The following is a 20,457-nucleotide window of genomic DNA, read 5'->3' as shown; positions in this document are numbered from 1 at the left end:
TCACAAAGCCTGTCTACAGAGGGCTTAGAGCACAGCTGTGAAGAGTGGTGGTTGGGGAAAGGGGGGAGGCCTAGAATCACACTTCCTGGGTGTGAATCCAGCTCCCCCAGCAGTGTGATTTTGAACCGGTTACTTGATTTCTCTCTGTTTCAATTTCCCCAATGTAAAACAGGAATTAGAACACCAAGCTCTCAAGGTGATTGTGAGGATGAGTGGAGACGGGTAATAGAAATCATTATCAAAATGCCTAACATAGGAAGCTACTAGCTTTTTATCTATTAGCTAATTAGGCTGCTAGCTATTATTCTAAGCATTGTAAAATTCATATGTAACAAAATATATATTTTAATAATTATTATTATAACCACTGAAAAATACATTTATAACGAAAATGAAATGAATTTAACACAATCTTTACGCTCCATATGTTACGCCAGCTTAGACACCAAAAGAATAAATAAGGAAACCAGAGTTCACAGTGATGTCATTTTTATCTCACCGACACCTTAAACATCTATTCTGCTAATTTTCAATTGCAGTAATTATGAACAGGATTTTTGTGTTTGCCTCCAATTTCCCATTAAAAGGGAAAATATATTATTAAATGTTTGGGGAAACTGCTTATACAATGGATCCCAGAATGGCAAAACACAAACTTTACTTCAACGAAGTTCTTCCTTCTTTCTTCCCACTCTTTGAAAGGAGGTAGGTGTTCATTAAATTAAAAACAAAGATTAAGCCTCCCCCGACCTTTTCTGCTTGGATCAGGGATCAAAGAACAAATTGAATGTTTTCTGCCTTTCTTTTACCTGGACTTCCTGCTAAAATGGGGGGGAAAATCCCACTATAGTTCCTCTGTAGTCCGTTGATTCCTGATTGAGATAATTTTCCATTACTTGAGATAGATCAGGGTGAACCACGCTTCAGAGGTATGAAGGTATCTAGTCAGACAAAACACCGTTGTCTGAATTTCTACTATCCAAAAACATAAAATAAATCCATGCTTTGGGAGCAAAATGAGGACTAAAAATCAAACTCTGTCCTCAACTACGTCAAGGAAATATTATATCGGGATTAAAGGAACTGTAGAGAATATTTATAAATAGATCTCAACCATTTGATTTCTATGTAGCAATTTTTGAGAAGAGATTGCTTTAAATAAGAATAGTTGGGTCATTACAAAGAAATGAACCTTTACTAGAAATTGATGCCAGAAAAGTTAGCCAGGTACAAAATAAATATATTTATATCATGCTACCCATGAAACAAACTTTTTGAAAAGTGAGGACGGAAACCTTCATAGACCGTAAGATGACTGGTAAGATGGAGGCACTCCATGATCCCCAAGGAGAACCCGCTGCACATGGGCATCCGAAGGCTGGCAGTGGTCCCAAAGTCTGGAAGTGTTTTACCCCCAAAGCATCAACTGCTAGCAATTTCTGAGTCTGTTTTGCCTCTGCCCATGACAAGAATCAACTTGTTCCAAAATTCCACTAAATATGTTTCTTTTATGTTAAAACTCTGCTGTTTCTGGGAAAGCTAAAAGTTAGAATTTTTTACACATGTGGACAAAAGCTATATTTGGACCTTTCAGTCCCTTAACAGAATAAAGACATTTTTAAAAAGAACTCCCCTGCTGCAGTTTATTATAAGAAACTCACCCTGACTTTTGAAATTTAAAAAAGTAAACCTTGTTGTCCTATATAATGCCTTTAATGTAAAAGTTCAAGGTTCCATTTGTAAAAAGAAAACAAAAGTAAAGCATTTAATCTAAATTAATTGCAAGTTTAAAAAGTTATTGAAGAGAATAGTCATGACTTCTATTTATAGATCCTTTTTTCTAGTCGCCCCATATATAAATGCATAGGTTGTGTATTTCTTTAAAAATTGATGCTCATCACATCACTTTAAGTATTAAATATTTAAAACTCCATAAAATCATCATTCTTAAACTTTCTTTAAATACATGTAAAACCGTCTTTAATTGCCTGTGAAGCTGTACTCCTCAACGACATGTCAGCCCTACACAACAAAGACAAATAAATGGAAATCCAGGATAACAAAGACCATAAACCATGGCATTCCAACACACCTGCCTCAATGAGATAAAAAGTGCACAGACAGGCTATGGGGAAATCTGTAAGTACTGAAATAAAGTTTAGCATGTGGCCTCGTTGATAAAGTTAACAATCAAACAAGTGTCATCTCCTTTTGAATCACTTCACTTACTTTACAACTGGTTTTCTGAATCTCAGCACCATTTACATTTTGGACCCCTGAGAATTATGTTGTGTCTGTTGTCTGTCTGTCCTGTGTACTGTAGGATACTGTAGATAGCAGCATCCTGGCTTCTCCCACTACGTGCCAGTAGAATCCTCATCCCCAGTTGTGGCATCAAAACATGACTCCAAACTCCACTAACTGTCCCATAGAGCACAAACATACCCAGTTGACAGCCACTGCCCTACACGAAAGCAAACCCAAGAGTTAAAATGGATAAATCCTAACATTTGATTTTATTTGAAGTGATTTTACAAGAGACACAGAATACGTGAGTTAGTTGTACTAACCACGTCAGGCCTTGTAAATCGAGTCAATACCACTAGGAAGACGTGACTATCCATTTTGACAGAAAAGACTCAAGGGACATTGTGTTACCAGCATAAATGCTACTAGCACATGCCACACCATTCATTGCCCCTTCAATCGGGAAAGCTTTTAAACCCATAAAAAAGATAACCAGGGCCCCTTAAAACTCTAACATGGGTATCAGGAATGGAATCAGTGACTGCATAATGAACTGCCTAGAAACTGTTTATCTCTGCTTGTGTCGAAGATCAGATTAATTTCAGATGAAAATGACCAATCTGAGTAGGAAAGAACATAAAAAGTTGAGGTAGATGGCCTAAAATTTTGTGCAGGAACAACTCATTAGCAGATCCTACTTCTTTTCTCATTCCTCTCTCTTCACCTAAGCAAAGCTGTCCTTTTCTTGAGAATTTTCAGAAAGCAGATAGTTTCACATGCCCCCTAAAAAAAAAATCAATTTGTAAAGTAAAATCAGAACAAACAATGCCCATTTAAAGATATGCATTCATCTTAAGCATAAGACAAGTTTCTTATGCTACTTCAAAGCAAGATTTAATATCTTCTTTATAACATATCAACCACACAACAGACATGAAGTTTTAAATAGCAAGTCTATCTAGAGAACAGATGTTGAATCAACGCCAAGAAGACTATAGCTTTGAAGGATACCTGGCACTCCGAAAATACAGTATCCAAAACTGTGCCTATGAAAACCAAAATCTAATTGTTCCAAAGAAATCTTATTTAAAACTTTAAAAATATCTCTTCTCTTTGTACATGGGAAATCATGTTTAGACCTAAACAGTGACAAAAGTGATGCTTGTAACATTTTATAGCCACATGCCAAAATTTCAAGGATTAACTCAATGTTTTAATTTCCACAATCTGATTGAAATCGGTCTTTGTTTTCTTTCTCAGTGCTTGAGTTTTTGCTTTTAAACAGACATGAGGAAGAAGTAGTAGAAATCACAACAGCAAGTACTAGGTTTCTGATGGCAACTATGATTGTGTTTCCCACTGAATTAGCTTTTTAAAAAAATTTTCCTCTACTTTTCTTTCTTAACACAAAATTGAAACCATACTACCGAGTTTATTTCTTGCCTTTTTCACTTAACCTTTCCCCATGTCTTTAAGTTGCCCCCCAAACAGTTTTTAAAGGCCACTCCTAGGAATGCTATGGTAATATTATTTAACTGTTTTCTCTTTTAGGGATTTTAAATTGTTTTCAATCTTTTGATCTTATTGCTGGGATGAATTCTCGTGCATAATTATGTTGGCATCTCAGGTTATTTAGGATAAGTTAAATTATTAGTTCAAATGGAAAGGACATTTGTATAGTCCAAAACAAACTGCTTTCCATAAAGATTATGAAATTTACACTTCCATCATTCATTGAGAATGCCAACGAACTGCATGTCAAAATATAATGGACATTTTCTTTTTCAAAAACATGAACTTTAAATATAAAAAAAACCCATATCATTGTTTTCATGCATATTTATTCAGTGAGACTGTGCCGTCTTATACTTAGTATTTATAATTCTACCTTTTCAAACTGTCTGTTTGGTGTTTGATTCATTTTGCCATTGCAGTGTTAAGGTTTTTTTCATATTAAACTATTATGATGTAATATAAAAATATATAACCCTTGCTTATAACATCTAGAAAGTTTTAATTTTTATGTTGTCTAACCAACCTTTTCCTTTGTGATCTTCCCACTACGTGTATGCTTAGAAAATCCTTTCCTATGTCACCATAACTATTGACATCTTTTCCTTTAGTTCTTTGGTTTCATTTTGACATCAATATTTTTAAAACACCTGGAATTTATTTTTGGCATAGTATGAGAATGGTGATTTAATATCTGGTAGCATGAGAGCCCATTAATCATTATTTCCAAAATTTTCCTGCCTATTTTTCCAGATTAACTTTTAAAATCACTTTGTCATGTGTCCCTCCCCCCGCTTCCCCCAAAATCATTTAGATTCTTATTGAAATTGCAATTAAACTATAAATAAAAATCAGGAAGAATGTATAGAAGAATGTTGAATACTGCTGCTATCAGGCATCCTTACCTGATTATCATAGAAATACTTCCAGTATCTCATTTGTATACCAATTACACAGACCTTTTGTTTCAGAGAGGATTTTTTAGTCTGTTAGGGAATTCTCCATTTTTATTACTAAATCCCTAATTGAACTTAGATTTTGTATTCTATCAAGTGCTTTTGTGATATCTTTTTTGGGATTATGTGTGCAATAACTTTATCTTCTAGGTCCCATGTATTAACAGGTTTCTTAACAATAAGCCATCCTTTCATTCCTGTCATAAACCCTACTCATAGCAGTGTATTATTCTTTAATATGTTGATTTGGGATTGCCTGTGCTTTAGTCAACATTTCTCCATATAAATATTTCTAGTCTGGAGTCTTTTTGAAGATAATTTTTTTTTAGATAACTATTAAAATTTCAATGGTTACTATTTTAATTAGACATTCAACTTCTTTATTTCACTTAAAATTTCCCTAAAAACATTCATTTGGAGATTTCCAAATAAGTTTCAATTTTTAAAATCTCATCTGCATGTACTGTTTATATGCCACTTAGGTTTTCTAATTTGGCATACTTACGATTTTCTTTTCTTTTGTTAGGCATCTTAAATATCTGTCTCTATAGTTCGTATTTCCCCTGTGTCCACCAAGAATTAGCTATTTGACTTATCAAATCTCCCTTTTTCCTTGTGGTCACTTACTTGCAGAATAAATCAACTTGTAAAGTGGCTATTCCCAGTCATCTGAACCTGTTTTGGGGCAGGCTGCCTTTTAATCATTAATTTAATTAATTAGAGAAGTCATAACTTCATTGAACTCTACTGGAATTTTTAGAACCTATTTTTAAAATTTTGTTAATGATCCAGGAAGCAATGTAGTAACTAGATCTGGTCTTAGAAAACTATTTTTTTTCCCCTGCCAGAAGACACTGCTCCAGTGTTTAGTATTATTCATTTTCAGTACTACATGAGCCAAACACTTCAAAATAAATTCTTTTCAAGAGAAGAAACAAAATGAAATGAAGAAACAAAGTGAATACTGGAAACTATGTTTATGCAATGTAAATATAAACAATTTAACCTTATTGAAACTAGAGAAAATACACTTCAGAAACCGCATGTTTCTTTTTAGGAATGATAATCTGATTGTGGCAAAACTCAGTATTTGTGTAACTGCTATTCATGCGTACTTGCAATTTGCCCAATTTTTTTTTTTTTAGCCCATTAGCGTTCCTGGTATATTGTTACCATAATTTGGCATGCATTTCCCTGTGTAATTTATGTATTTTTTTCAGAAATGCTGATTAATTACCTCCATTCTTCCCTATGAAATTCATATGGACATTCTCATGAAAATATTTTCCTTTAAATGCATTTTCCGTATTATACATGAGTGGGGAGGAGAGGCTTTGCTAAAAAAAAATGTTAAATATCTTTAATTTTTACTTCTGTGGCTTCCCCAAGCCCATAATGACTCTACTAGTCATTAGGTGTTCTTATTCTTAAGTAGAGAACATCCCACTTACTGTAGGAAGCCTCTTCAACGTACACTTTTCCCTCACAAGTTTACATTTCCCTTCCAATGACCATAAGACGTATAGATTTCTATCTATGTAATTTTGAGACATTTGTGTAAAAGAGACAGGTGGGTCGCTTACAACTCTTATGATTAAGGCTAATTCATACACATGTAAGCACGCCCGCGCGCACACACACACTACTAAAATATCTAGCAGTTACAAAGCTCATATTGTCACACATGTAACTGCCACGGTAAAGGAGAATTTAAAAGTAAGATGGGGAGCGGGGGGGCGGGGGTGGCTAAGAATCACCGTACCTGCTTTCCGTCCAGGGTGCAGAGCCTCTTGACCACTCCTGAGTCTAGTTTAATGGCTTCGGTGATATCGGTTAAGACTTGTTCAAAGGAATGAGCGGTCTTCTTATTCAGAAGAATCCGCACGGCTTTTCTAGGCTTCACTCCGCTTCGAATCACAGTCACTAGCTTGGGCTTGATGAAATCTTTACTTTCCTTCACTTCACTTTTCACCGAGGTGGGAGCAGCCAAGGCTCGGGCGGTCCCACCCTTGATGTTCACAGACCAGTTCGGATTAATGTTTTTGGTGTAATCAACTTTACGAAATGGTTCGTTTGATGCACACACGTAACTCTCACCTAAAAAGCAAACATCGGTTTTATTAGCATGATGCCCCCACCGTGGAAGAACAAATGCTGGACACCCACTGAACGAACCCCTAAACTGAGCAGGTTCTCTGAAAGGATCCCTGCCCTTCTCTAGCACTCTCCCCACCCTCCCTTCGCTTTTAATAGCATCTAGGTTGGTATTGGGAACAACATGCATCACCAAGTGAAAATCACTGGACAAAGAAACAAGAAAAATCAGGGTTTTGTTCTGATCCAAAGTGTCTTCCCGGAAAATTTCTCCGCAATCTGGGTCTCAATATCATTGTCTGTAACATGAAGTTGTTGCCACAGATGAATTCTAAAGTATCCTTAGTTCCAAAGTCTATTAACTAATTTAATTTTTACAGAATTTCACCTGGAAGAAATAATTATATCACAAAGGAATATAGTCATATAAATAAAACTATTTTCTTCCTTCTTCCAATTATAGATTTCAGTCATAATCAAAGAATGATCACTACAACTTCACATAACTGACTAAATTATATTCAGTTATAGGATCATTTACTCAATTAATGAAGCACCACAAAAAGCAAGAAAAGTTTTGAAAACTCAAAGAAGCATACCTCAGCATTTTTCTTTAATTAAAGAATGTAGATTTAAAAATAATTAGTTTAAATAGATAGCCCTTTCTATATCTATTTAAATGGGAAAGATATTAAGTAGTTAAAATGATGTGTTCAGCACACACAGTCTTCTGCTCAATTTTTATTAAGAAAAACATAAAAACTATACTATGTCAATTGATTTACTGAGTAAATGTTCATTAAAGTTGCAAAATTATGTTTTTTTTAAATGTGTTTTATTGATTTTTTTACAGAGAGGAAGAGAGAGGGATAGAGAGTTAGAATCATCAATGAGAGAGAAACATCAATCAGCTGCCTACTGGGGATGTGCCCGCAACCAAGGTACATGCCCTTGACTGGAATCAAAACTGGGACCTTTCAGTCCACAGGTCGAAGCTCTATCCACTGAGCCAAACCGGTTAGGGCCCAAAATTATATGTTGAAAAATAATATATTTTGATTGAACAAGCATAATTACATGTTTAAAAATAATTTTTCTTTTGGGAGATTCAGAAGCCACCAATTATTTTAATCTTAACTTTTTGGCATATAAAATAAAAGGGTTACAATCTAAGAATTTCTCTAAGATATCTTCTAACTCAAAAAGAAGCCATTATTTTTTCACCCATTCTGTATAGTCTCATTCTTAATATTATAATGATAGAATACAACCCTTAAATGCTGTGAATGCTTAAAACAAAAATAACCAAAATACTGAAGGAGAAGTTCTGAAGAAAACCTATTAATATAAATATATTTAATTATTATCAGGATGCTGTTTAAATCCCGATTACTGGAGAACTTAAAGACTTCCAAAGGCACATGAACAATTCAGTAACAGATCGGACATATAAAAGGGCCTAAAAAGAGGAGGTATAATTGGGTCCCTGTCCAAGAAATCTGGGGGATGGGTCATAGGCTTTAATGCTGTATCCACAACAGTAGTTTGAAGTCCAGCCCAACCATCACCATTTAAAGATTTTTCATCTCTGTAGGTTTATCTAAATCATTGTTCATAGTGTAATCATCTGGGAAAGTGTCACATAATTTCAAAATAGGTATGAATTTAATAAAATAGAACCATATAGCATATGCATGATTAATAAGCAAAAATAAACAATTATGATTTTGCTTTAACTTTATAGAGGAAGAAACTCTCACACTGAAAAGCTCTTACTAATTTTACCTATGATAAAAATTAAATTGTATGTTCTGATCCAAAGTACTACAATAAAAAAGAGGAACCTCAGCAAGAAAAGGTGATTTTCTTTTTTTAAGATCAGAGAGAAGTCAGCTGGAGAAAAGCCTGTCCCAATAGAAAGAGAAAAAGACACTGGGAAAAAGAAACAAGAAATATTTAATATGTCAAATTTTCTTGATCAATGTAGTCCCTGCACAGTCGACATATTAACCAGGAGAGCTGCCTTTTAAATCTTTCTGTATTTTGCCTCTTTACATGGGTGCCGAATGTCAAAATGAAAATAGGCAAAGGAAGCCTGTCTTTTAATTTGTTTTTGTGTGGTTACAGATAAATTTTCATTCTCTCCTCCTCTCCCTTCCTTCATGTTTCTATTTAAAACTCCTAAATCAGATCCGTAATAACTATGTATAGTTTTGAACCAAGGCTGGCCAGTGCCTGCTAGAGAGAGCCTCACCCCTTCTCCACATCCACAGGAGATGTAAATAATAATTCATAGGGTACTCTTCTGTTAAGCCTAGATTGACCTTCACAATATGCACTGAATACCTACTATGCACCAGCTCGTGTGCTAGGTGCTGACATGATATCAAACCTACTTTGGCATCTTGGCACTCAACATTTCAACACGGCTGTTCAGGACATGGTTTTGAGGTTAGCTTTGTGTTTCTTTATACTGGGCACATAAAACCCTACAGTATAGATGTCATACCTTGATAACAATACCACCACAATACCCAGGCCAGCTTCCCTTGTCATGTCCCCACCCAGCCCAAACAATCTGATTGTAATCTTGTCACTTACATAAATTTGCCTACAGCGAGAGCTTTGCCTATGTGCTGACAAAAGAATTTAAGCTCTTGGTTCCTTGGGCAGTTTCACAATAAATTACTATTCTGTTAGATACTAGACACCTACAAGATTGATTAGAAGCAATGGGCCTCGCCCCAACCAGATTCATGCTACTGTGTGGAGTCTTGTTTGATAAGATTTGTTACTCCCCTGCCAGCTAGCTTACCACTGCTCCCCTCCTCCCCATCCGGAGGAGCAACTTCACTTCCTATTCAAACTAGTCAGCTAGAAACTTAGGGGCCAGCCTTCTTTCTTTTGGTTCCCTACATACATCTTGACATTGAGTCCTGTCCACTCTATCCTTTAAATATTTCTGAAAATGCCCTTCCTATCTGCCTCCATCACCACCTACTTCCCACCGGGATCAGTGTAAGAATCTTATTTCTGCCCATTCCCAGGAAATATAACAAGCTTTCCGAATGGAGGTACATTTTATGCTACTAATACAGCTGAAAAAGTATATTCTGAAGTCTCGATATACTAATGAAATGCGTAATGAGAGAATTTAACTCTTCCCAATGCATGGTAATACTGCACTTGCCAAAGCAAGGAAAGGATAAGATATAATTAAAAACGAGTTAAACTAGGATATAAATGTGTAGATATACATATACTGTATATCATATGGACATAAAGAAAATTAAGCAGTCCCTGAATTCCAGGACTGATCTAACATTCATAGTTAGACTCAATGTGATTTCAAGCTGGTCTGACGCTCACAATCAGACCTATGTTCTCCCATGGGATCCAGTCTCACAGAATAGCTATGTCAGACAAAGTCACTCTGAGACTATGATAAAGTGATACAAAACTAGGTCATTGTGCAATCCACACAATACCAAATATCCCCCTCTCACACTCAATGAATGACTACAACTTTATCAATTACAGCTTTTTCCTCAATCTAGTTTGCTCTCCCTGTAAGATTTAAGAGATACCCAATTATAGAAATGCCTTTCCTCTTGACAGCACTCACTACAGAATGAGTCCCTGCTTTCTTAGATCCTCCCTGAAAGTATCCAACTGAAGCCCCAATTCTAAGACAGATCTAACGCTCTTCCTGAGACACCCCATAATGTCACCTTTGCCCGTGCATCCTTGATGCAGTGACTAATAAACGCAACCATAGTTGTGTTCTTGGTGGTTCTTGGCTGAAGAGAATTCAGATACACTCTCTTTGATACCAGTTCTTTGACCGTAAGATGCTAAGAGGAAACCATTTTGAAAATTATGACATATGAATGCTATATACAAAGAGGATTTGCTTTCTGTACAGAAAGAGGATGGGTAGAAGCATAAGTGAGTTGTCTTCAAGCATGGTATAAAACAAAGTCTTTCAATTTCCTTTTAAGGGTCTCTCCAGAGGCATGGTTATGGCTTCTTCCCATTGACATTTGTTCAAAGACATTTTTTATGACTTTATGTTTAGAAGGTTGACAAACTAAGTGCTCACAACTGTGTAATACAACCTGGGTACTTATTAACCATTAATGTTTATCCTTAAGCAAATTAATTGCCTCCTATTTAAGAGGCAAAAGGCTGTTAAAACCTAGGAACTTGCAAATTTCTTGTTCTCTGAAAACCTTCCCTACAAATATATTTCAGTCTGTGCCAATTTTTCCACCTCCTCTCCCTTTTCAGTGATAAGGATACCCTCCTCCTAGTCATCGTTAAGTCCCTCTATGAGGACTTGGGTCCTTCCCTCTCCTCATACTGAGATATCAAGGGCATTCTTCTTCTCTCCTCCGTTAAACTAGACAGTCCTCTCTACAATATTATTATACACAGTGTCTCTCACACACAGATCCTACCCTCTCTTCATTTCTCATCTCATTAAACCTAATGGGCTTTTGGCTTCCATTCACTGTCAAGGTAAAAATACACTCCTCATTGGAACCATAAATGACCCTGAATAGCCAAAGTACTCTTAAGAAAGAGGAACAATGTCGGAGGTATACACACTATCTGATATCAAACTATACTGCAAGGCTATGCTAATCAAAACAGCATGGTACTGGCATAAAAAACAGACACACAGAACAATGGAACCAAATAGACAGCTCAGAAATAAACACAAGCCTATATGGTCAACTAATCTATAACAAAGGGAATGGAGTAAAGACAGTCTCTTCAATAAATGGTGCTGGGAAAACTGGACAGATACATGCAAAAAAAAAAAATGAAGTTAGACAACTTCCTTACACCATATACAAGAATAAACTCAAAATGGGTTAAAGACTTAAATGCAAGACCTGAAACCATAAAACTCCTAGAAGAAAAAAAAATAGACTGTAAAATATTTGACACTGCTCTTAGTAATATTTTTGGATATGTCTTCTTGGGCAAGGGAAAAGAAAAAAGTAATCAAATTAGATGTCATCAAACTAAAAAGTTTCTGCACAGCAAAGGAAATCAACAAAACAAAAAGGCAACTTACTGAATGGGAGAAGATACCTGCTTATGGTATATCTCATATGGGGTTAATAACAGAATATATAAAGAACTCATACAACTTAACAGCGAAAACCCCCAAACAAGCCAACTTAAAAATGCGCAGAGGACCTCAATAGACATTTCTCCAAAGAGGACATACAGATGGCCAATAGACATATGAAAAGATGCTCAACATAACAAATCAGAGAAATGCAAGTTAAAACTACAGTGATATATAATCGCACACCTGTCAGAATGGCTGTCACCTCACACCTGTCAGAATGGCAGGTCGCTCTGACCCCACATCAATAAACCAACAAACAAGTGTTGGTGAGGATGTGGAGAAAACGGAACCCTTGTGCACTGTTGGTGGGACTGCAAATTGGTGCAGCCACTGTGGAAAATAGTATGTAGGTTCCTAAAAATAATTAAAAATAAAACTACCATATGATCCAGCAATCCCACTTCTGTGTATTTATCTGAAGAAATCTGAAACACTAATTCAAAAAGATATATGCATCCCTATGTTCATTACAGCATTATTTCAAATAGCCAAGATATGGAAGCAACCTAAGTGATCATTGATAGATGATTGCATTACTAAAGATCTCTCTCTCTCTCTCTCTCTCTCTCTCTCTCTTTCTCACACACACACACAGAAATATTACTTGGCCATAAAAGGAATGAAAATCTTGCCATTTGTGACGACATGGATGGACCTAGAGGGTATTATGCTAAGTGAAATAAGTCAGAAAAAAAACAAACACCTAAAAAAAACCACCATATGATTTCACTTATATATGGAATCTAAAATACAAAATAAATGAACGAACAAAACAGAAACAAACACAGAAACAGAGAACAAACTGATGATTGCCAAGTGGGAGAGGGGTTGAGGGGCTAGAACAGTGATGGCGAACCTTTTGAGCTCGGCGTGTCAGCATTTTGAAAAACCCTAACTTAACTCTGGTGCCGTGTCACATATAGAAATTTTTTGATATTTGCAACCATAGTAAAACAAAGACATATTTTTAATATTTATTTTATATATTCAAATGCCATTTAACAAAGAAAAATCAACCAAAAAAATGAGTTCGCGTGTCACCTCTGACATGCGTGTCATAGGTTCGCCATCACTGGGCTAGGAGAAAAAGGTGAAGGGATTAAGAAATACAAATCAGAAGTTACAAAATAGTCACGGGGAATATAGTCAATAGTGTTATAATAACTACGTATATTGCCAGGTGGGTACTAGACTTATGAGGGGAGGATGATCACTTTGTAAATTAAATAAATGTTTAATCACTATGCTGTACCTAACACTAATATAATATTGAATGCCAACTGTAATTGAAAAAATAATTAAGCACTCCTCATCTGTTTTCCCTACTTCCTCACCCAGCATTTGCTCTTAAGCTACTGCAGCGTCACTTCTGCTCCCTGCACTCCACTGGCTGAAACATTGCTCACCCTGACCCCCAAATACTTCTTTCTAAACTGCTAAATGCAAAGCACATCTTTCTAATTTCACTTGATGTTTTCTGAGGGCACTGGACACCACTCATGATTCTCTTCCTTCAGATCCTTTCTCCTTGGCTTCCATGATCTAATTTCTTTTGTTTTACCTCTTACCTTGGCCTGCTTTTCAGGATCCTTGTCTCTCACCCATCCAGGCATCCCTCACCCCCCTTAGATTCTCCACCCTCTTTGCTTCAACCCCCACCTATACCCAGACGTCTCAAACAATGAGGACATCCCCAGCCTAGTCCTTTCTCTTGAGTTCAAGTCACTTACAGAACATTTCTACTAAATATATGGATTTCACACATGCTACATGTCTAAAACTAACATCATGCCCCATCATTGCCATCCTGACCTCAAACTCTCTTCTTCCTGAATTTCACAACATATTGAATGAAATCACTATCTATATAGTTACATAAGCAAAAACCAAGACTCCTGCTTCTCTCCTCCCTTTCCCTACAAGACTGTTCACTTTGGTCAAAGCACCTCTGGAATCCACCATCAACCCTGCCTTCTCTCATCCTCCCTGGATTAGAGTAAACTCCGTGTATCAGGCCTCACCCCCTCATCCTCCACAGAGCTGCCACAGAAAGGTTTGCACAATGTGGATCTGATGTCTCCTGCCTGCTTCCTTGACTTTAGAACACAGGACAAAGTCCTCAGCACATCACACACTTCCAGCCTCATCTTCTGCCACTTTCCCACAGGTTCCCAAATTAGCACCACACCAGTGTATTTGCAATTTCCTTCCAATCTCATCATACCCCCTTAGTCTCATTCCTCCTTATATACCTGAAACTAGTGGCCTGGTGCACGAAATTCATGCACATTAAAAGGGAATTAGAGGAAATATTTTATTATTGCTATTTGCCCTTTATAATAGAAGTGTCAGAGATGAAAGAAAATTAGTAAAATTTTTATGAAAATCTTCCTCCTGTTAGAGTCTGGGGCACGCCGTGGGACCCAGAGTCAAGTCCCCACCCACCCGTGCGCACCTCAAAACCGCAAGAGACCCAGACCCGGTCGGCCCCACCCCAGTCAAGCCCCATCAGGTGGGGGGTGCAGCCTCAGGTCCCCAGTCAAGCCCCACTGGGTGGGGGGGCGCGGCCTCAGGTCCCCCACCCCAGCCCGTAGCCATGCAGCCTCAGGTCCCTGCTGATCACTCGTTATGGCTCGTTACAGGAACCCCGCCTCCGCTGTGGGCACAACCATCTTGTGGTACGGGAACCCTGCCTCTGCTGTGGGCACAGCCATCTTGTGATGGCATGATGGAGTGAGGGTCAATTTGTATGTTACCTCTTTATTATATAGGATTATTATACAGGATAACCTTCCTCCTCCTTTTACCTTGCCTCTTTTTATGACCTGTCAAGATTTCTTGCCACTGACAAGAAAGTAAAGCAGTAGAAACTTCACATACTGCTGGGAGGATTGACAACATACATAACATGGGACCCTGAAATCCACCCCAGGAAAGTACCCCAGAGAAATTAATGCACATGGGCACCAGAACATATATTATCTCTCTCTACATACATACACATATGTGTATGTTCATAGAAGTATTGTTCAATAGCCAAAGATGAGAATCAATTCACATTATCCAACCTAGATTACAGTGTGGTCATAACAGTAATGCAAATGAACAAACAAGCTATGTGAAACAATAGGGAGCAAAAGATGACAAAGGACTATATGCAGTAGGAGTCAATTTCTGTAGAGTTCAAAACAGATACCAGTTAACTATTTTGATGAGGATGTCTTCATTGTAGCAAAAATATAAAGAAAAGCAAGAGTCAGGCTGCTGTTCCCCTGAAGAGTTATAACGGGAAAGAGACCAAGGGAGAGCATCTCAGATACTGGCATACATGGCTGGTAATCATGGAGGTGTTCGCCTCATGGTAACTCAATAGGCTGTGCATGTATGTTTTATGAACTTCCTGTAGGTATCTATCTACACTAATAAAAGAAAAACATGGTAATTAGCGTACGACCGCTACCCTTCCCATTGGCTAATCAGCATATCTTTATGCAAATTAACTGTCAGCCAAGATGGCGGCCGGCAGCCATGCACTGAAGCGAGCAGGGAGGCTTGCTTGCTTCAGTGACTGCGGACTCCAACGTTTCCCGCCTCACTTGCCGGCCTCTCAGCTGCAAGTCTACGCAACTATGTACTATGTTGCAAATAAGAAGCTAAACAAAACCCCAGAAACCAGCCGGACTGAAAGTCAGCCGGACCACAACATTGTATCGATGTTTTCAGCAGCGAGGCCTCAGAGCTAAAGCTGGCCCAGAATAAAAAAAAAAAAAAGAAAAGAAAACAAGGAGCGGTTGGGAGCTCCAGTCACCGGCTTCCGGAAAACAGCCCTCAGCCCCTCACCCAGACTGGCCAGGCACTCCAGTGGGGACGCCCACCCTGATCCAGGACACCCTTCAGGGCAAACCAGCAGGCCCCCACCCATGCACGAGGCCTCTATTCTATATAGTAAAAGGGTAATATGCCTCCTGGCACCAGGATCAGCGTGACAGGGGGCAGCGCCCAAACCCCCGGATCACCCTGCGGCTCTGTGTGTGACAGGGGGCGGGGCCAAAACCTCCCTATCCGCCCTGCTCTGTTCGTGACAGGGGAAGGTGCCCCAATGCCCTGATCAGCCCTGCTCTGTGCCTGATAGGGGGGAGCTCCACAATCCCCGGATTGCCCTCCGGCTCTGTGTTTGACAGGGTGCAGAGCACCAACCCCCTGATCGGCCCTGCTCTGTGTGTGACAGGGTAGAGCCATAACCTCTCTATCGGCCCTGCCCCGAGTGTGACAGTAGCGGCGCCCCAACCCCCTGATCGGCCTGGCTCTGTGGGTGATAGAGGGTGGCGCCCCAACCCCCTGATCGGCCTGGCTCTGTGGGTGATAGAGGGTGGCGCCCCAAACCCCCTCCACGGGCCTTGCTCTGTGTGTGACAGGGTAGAGTCATAACCTCCCCATTGACCCTGCCCTGAGTGTGACAGGGTTCAGCGCCCCAACCCCCTGATCCGCCCTGCTCTGTGTGTGACAGGGGGTGGTGCCCCAACTCCCCTATCGGCCCTACTCTGTGCATGACAGGGGGGAGCTCCTCAACCCCCTGATGGGCCCTGCTCTGTGTGTGACAGGGTACGGAGCCCCAACCCCCCTGATGGGCCCTGCTCTGTGAGTGAAAGGGGGCAGCGCCCCAACCCCCTGATCGGCCCTGCTCTGTAAGTGACAGGGGGTGGCACCGCAACCTCCCCATCGACCCTGCCTTGAGTATGACAGGGGGCGGTGCCCCAACCCCCCAATAGGCCCTACCCTGAGCGTGACTGAGGGTGGCATCGCAACCTCCCGATCCGCCCTGCTCTGTGCATGACAAGGGGCGGCGCCCCAACTCCCCAATTGGCCCTGCTCTGAGCCTGACCAGGGGCTGCACCTAGGGATTGGGCTTGCCCTCTGCCACCCGGGAGCAGGCCTAAGCCAGCAGGTCGTTATCTCCCGAGGTGTCCCAGACTGCGAGAAGGCACAGGCCGGGCTGGGGGACCCCCCTCCCTACCCCCCGGAGTGCACAAATTTTTGTGCACTGGGCCTCTAGTATATATATAAAAGCCTAAGCAACCGGAAGACCGGCCAGTAGCTATGACACGCACTGACCACCAGGGGGCAGGTGCTCAATGCAGGAGCTGCCCCCTGGTGGTCAGTGCACTCCCACAGCAGGAACACCGCTCAACTGACAGGTGGGTGCCAGACACCGGGCTCACAGCTGGTGAGCACAGCTGCAGCAGCACGAGCCTCTCCCACAGACACTCCCCCTGCGAGCTCGAGTGGTGGGCATAGCGCCCAGCCCAGGCTCGGGATCCTCCCCAGCTGATTGCCTATTGCGCACTACTTTGTGCTGTGCTGTGAAGGATCAACACAGACAGCAGGCTGGAGCCCGACGAGCTGGCAGGTAAGGCCAGGCTGGGGTGGTGCAGAGGTCCACTGATCCCCGCAGGCCAGGCTGAGGGACCCCACCAGTGCACAAATCTGTGCACCGGGCATCTAGTATGTTTCATAATTTTAAAGGAAAAATTTTAAAATTACATCATTCTTGAGCACTCTTGTACTGTGAGTTTTCAGTTTTCAATGTTAGTTTCTCATAATCATTTATTCTTTTTTTAATCCTCAACTGAGGATATGTTTTAATTGATTTTTTTAGCAAGAGAAGGGGCAGAGAGGAGGAGGAGGAGGAGGAGGAGGAGGAGGAGGAGGAGGAGAAGAAGAAGAAGAAGAAGAAGAAGAAGAAGAAGAAGAAGAAGAAGAAGAAAAAAGAGAGAGAGAGAGAGAGAGAGAGAGAGAAAGAGAAACATCGATGTGAGAGATAAAACATCAATGGGTTGCCTCTCATTTGTGCCCAGACCAGGGATCAAACCCACAACCTAGGTATGTGCCTGAATGGGAATTGAACCCGCAACCTTTTGATGTACAGGAAAATGCTCCAACCAACTGAGCCTCCAAGCCAGGACTTAAAATCATTTATTCTTTATCTGTCTCTTCCAGAGGTTATGAATAGAGAGTTTTTAAAAATCAGGTGACTATGTTTTATAGGTACAGATGTCCAGGCCTCGCCACAGTTCAACTGAGCCAAAATCACTGGAAGGCAGTACACCAAAACAGAGGTAAGGTTTTTAAATTTCACAGGTGAATGTGCAAACAATCCCTCATTGCAAACCATTGCCTAGAATAGCAGCTCCTTGAAAAAACTGACTGTATCTTTTTCATACCACCCACATGTAGCACAGCATCTGGAATGTAATAAGCACTCAAAACATGTTTGTCGAAGTAATGACAAAAATATCTATTTGCAAAACAAACTGATTTGCATTACTCTTCCACAGCATAGCTGTTTACACACGATGACCTGGGAGGCTCAGGGTCAGGCTCCTGAAAGATGTCATGCGTGGTCTGAGACACTTTTAGGTAATGCTAGTCCCACAAAAGGTGACCTAAGCCATACAGGAAAACAAGCAGGACATGAGGACTATCTAGTACCCACCAACATTCTTTTTTCACTCCAAAGCATCAAGAGTCCAGGGTACCTTTTTAGTCCAACAGATGTAATGTCTCTTTCAATTAATGGTATATATATATATATATGTGTGTGTGTGTGTGTGTGTGTGTGTGTGTGTGTTTATATATAGGTATGTATTATATATACAGACATAATACATAAGGTGTCCTCAAAAATGTATACACTTTGAATAATTAAAAAGGCAGTATTTATTAAAATACATTTCATTTTCAAAATTTAACCATCAGCTGTTCAAGTGTGTATATATTTGGGGGGGCACTCTATATATTCTCTATATCTACTTAATAGCTAAATCACAATAATCCCTCAACATTTAAAATGTCAAGTTACTGAGAGAAATCACAAATAGCTACATGCAACCACATGCAGTTGGAAATTCAAAAACAGTATGTTTTAGCCCATTTTTCTATCAGTTACTGTCAAGTCTCTCATCCACCTCTATTAAAATATCTACATTAACTGTCTAACACCACTAGTAGTTTATAATTATAAACTATTTTGACATTCATGACAGAAAAGTAGTTACACAAAATTTGGACATTGAAACTATACATAACTCTGGCAGTGACAGCAAGCACTGAACTTTGATGAGAAGGAAAACTTGTTTATGAGTGTATGGTACAAGGACTCTCAAGCTTAGAGAAACCCCCATCCAAAGATTTAAATATGTTAACATAGAAAAGGAAAGACAAAAAGACAGTTCACATCTAGTGTCAGAAAAAAATGAAATTCTTTTCTAACTTCCAAAATGAGAAAAACTACTTCCAGAGGAATATAACCAAGGAAAATGAAGCTGGATGTGTTGCATCTACAAGGCAGTTTGATGTCCTTCATCAGTACAGCATCTGGGAGATTTTCCTACAGGTGGATTATAATGTGTGTATCTCCATGTAAAGCACATCAGAGAGAAGCCTCCACTCCAGTTGTTTAAGAAAACACAGGGTGAGGAAAAAGACTGACTTATTCCTCTGTATAAACAACTTAAGTTTACTGCCTGAACTGTACAATGCCCAGAATTTAAACTCATGGGGATCATTAGAGTAACACAGAGTTCATCTCTCTGGCCAGGAGGCTGTTTCCACTCTTCACTCATTTGCTGTGTCTCTGATCCAATGCTGTCACATTCACAAAATGAATATAATAGCCTTTCCTGCAGGGTGGAACTAAGGGCACAAAATAAGATCTTTCACCCCTAAGACCAATGCTCTTTCAACACATCTGATGGCAAGTGGCCAAAAGAAGTTGTCTCCCAAAGTCACATCCAACTTCACCATCTGTACCATCTACTGAGAAAGGGGCACAAAAGCTACATCTGAGTATCTATAAAGAAGTATGTCCACAAATCCATTTTTCACCATTGAAATTTATGAGGAGTTTAAGATTTTTTAAAAATATGTAAAAGGAAAATAAAAATTCTACTCATTAACCAAAAAGCCTTCAAGCCTGCTCACTGAAAAAGTACTAATTGTATCTAATCTCCTGGTAGGATGAAAACTACAGACCTGCTCCTCATGTCTGAGCCAGCTGGATACCACAATCTGCAAGAGCTCACCGGAGCGATTTTAACTCTGTCCTTATCCTATGTAATAAAAGCCTAGGTGGGGTCACGTGTGATGTCATCACAAGATGACTGTCACAAGATGCCACCACAAGATGGCTGGAAGGGGAGGGCAGTTGTGGGTGATCAGGCTGGCAGGGGAGGGCAGCTGGGGCAACCAGGCCTGCAGGGGAGGGCAGTTGGGGGTGACCAGGCCTGCAGGGGAGGGCAGTTGGGGGCAACCAGGCCTGCAGGGGAGCAGTTAGGCATCAATCAGACCGACAGGGGAATGGTTAGGAGGCAATCAGGCAAGCAGTTAGGAGCCAGCAGTTCCAGATTGTGAGAGGAATGTCCGACAGGGATCAGGCCTAAACGGGCAGTCAGACATCCCTCAATGGGTCCCAGATTGGAGAGGGTGCAGGCCGGGTAATATTTC

The 20,457-nt window shown here is 39.9% G+C and overlaps 1 protein-coding gene across 6 annotated transcripts in view; it reads right to left on the bottom strand.

Moving 5' to 3' along the window:
* Positions 1 to 20,457, bottom strand: part of DCLK2 (doublecortin like kinase 2) — a 137,561-nt gene that overhangs the window by 107,298 nt on the left and 9,806 nt on the right. For all 6 annotated transcript variants that reach the window (XR_011471549.1, XR_011471550.1, XM_070415293.1 and 3 more), the window contains exon 2: positions 6,478 to 6,812. Coding sequence is in view for 4 of the 6 variants with exons in the window: in XM_070415293.1 (XP_070271394.1) it covers positions 6,478 to 6,812 (335 nt within the window). In the remaining 2 variants the exon portion in view is untranslated. The remainder of the gene's footprint in view (positions 1 to 6,477; positions 6,813 to 20,457) is intronic.

This window comes from Myotis yumanensis, unplaced genomic scaffold (assembly GCF_028538775.1).
Source record: "Myotis yumanensis isolate MYYU_CA2020_CCGP unplaced genomic scaffold, mMyoYum1.0.hap1 SCAF_5, whole genome shotgun sequence".
NCBI lineage: Eukaryota > Metazoa > Chordata > Mammalia > Chiroptera > Vespertilionidae > Myotis > Myotis yumanensis.
The sequence above is the reverse complement of the archived record's forward strand: the minus strand, read 5'-3'. Positions and strand labels throughout refer to the sequence as shown.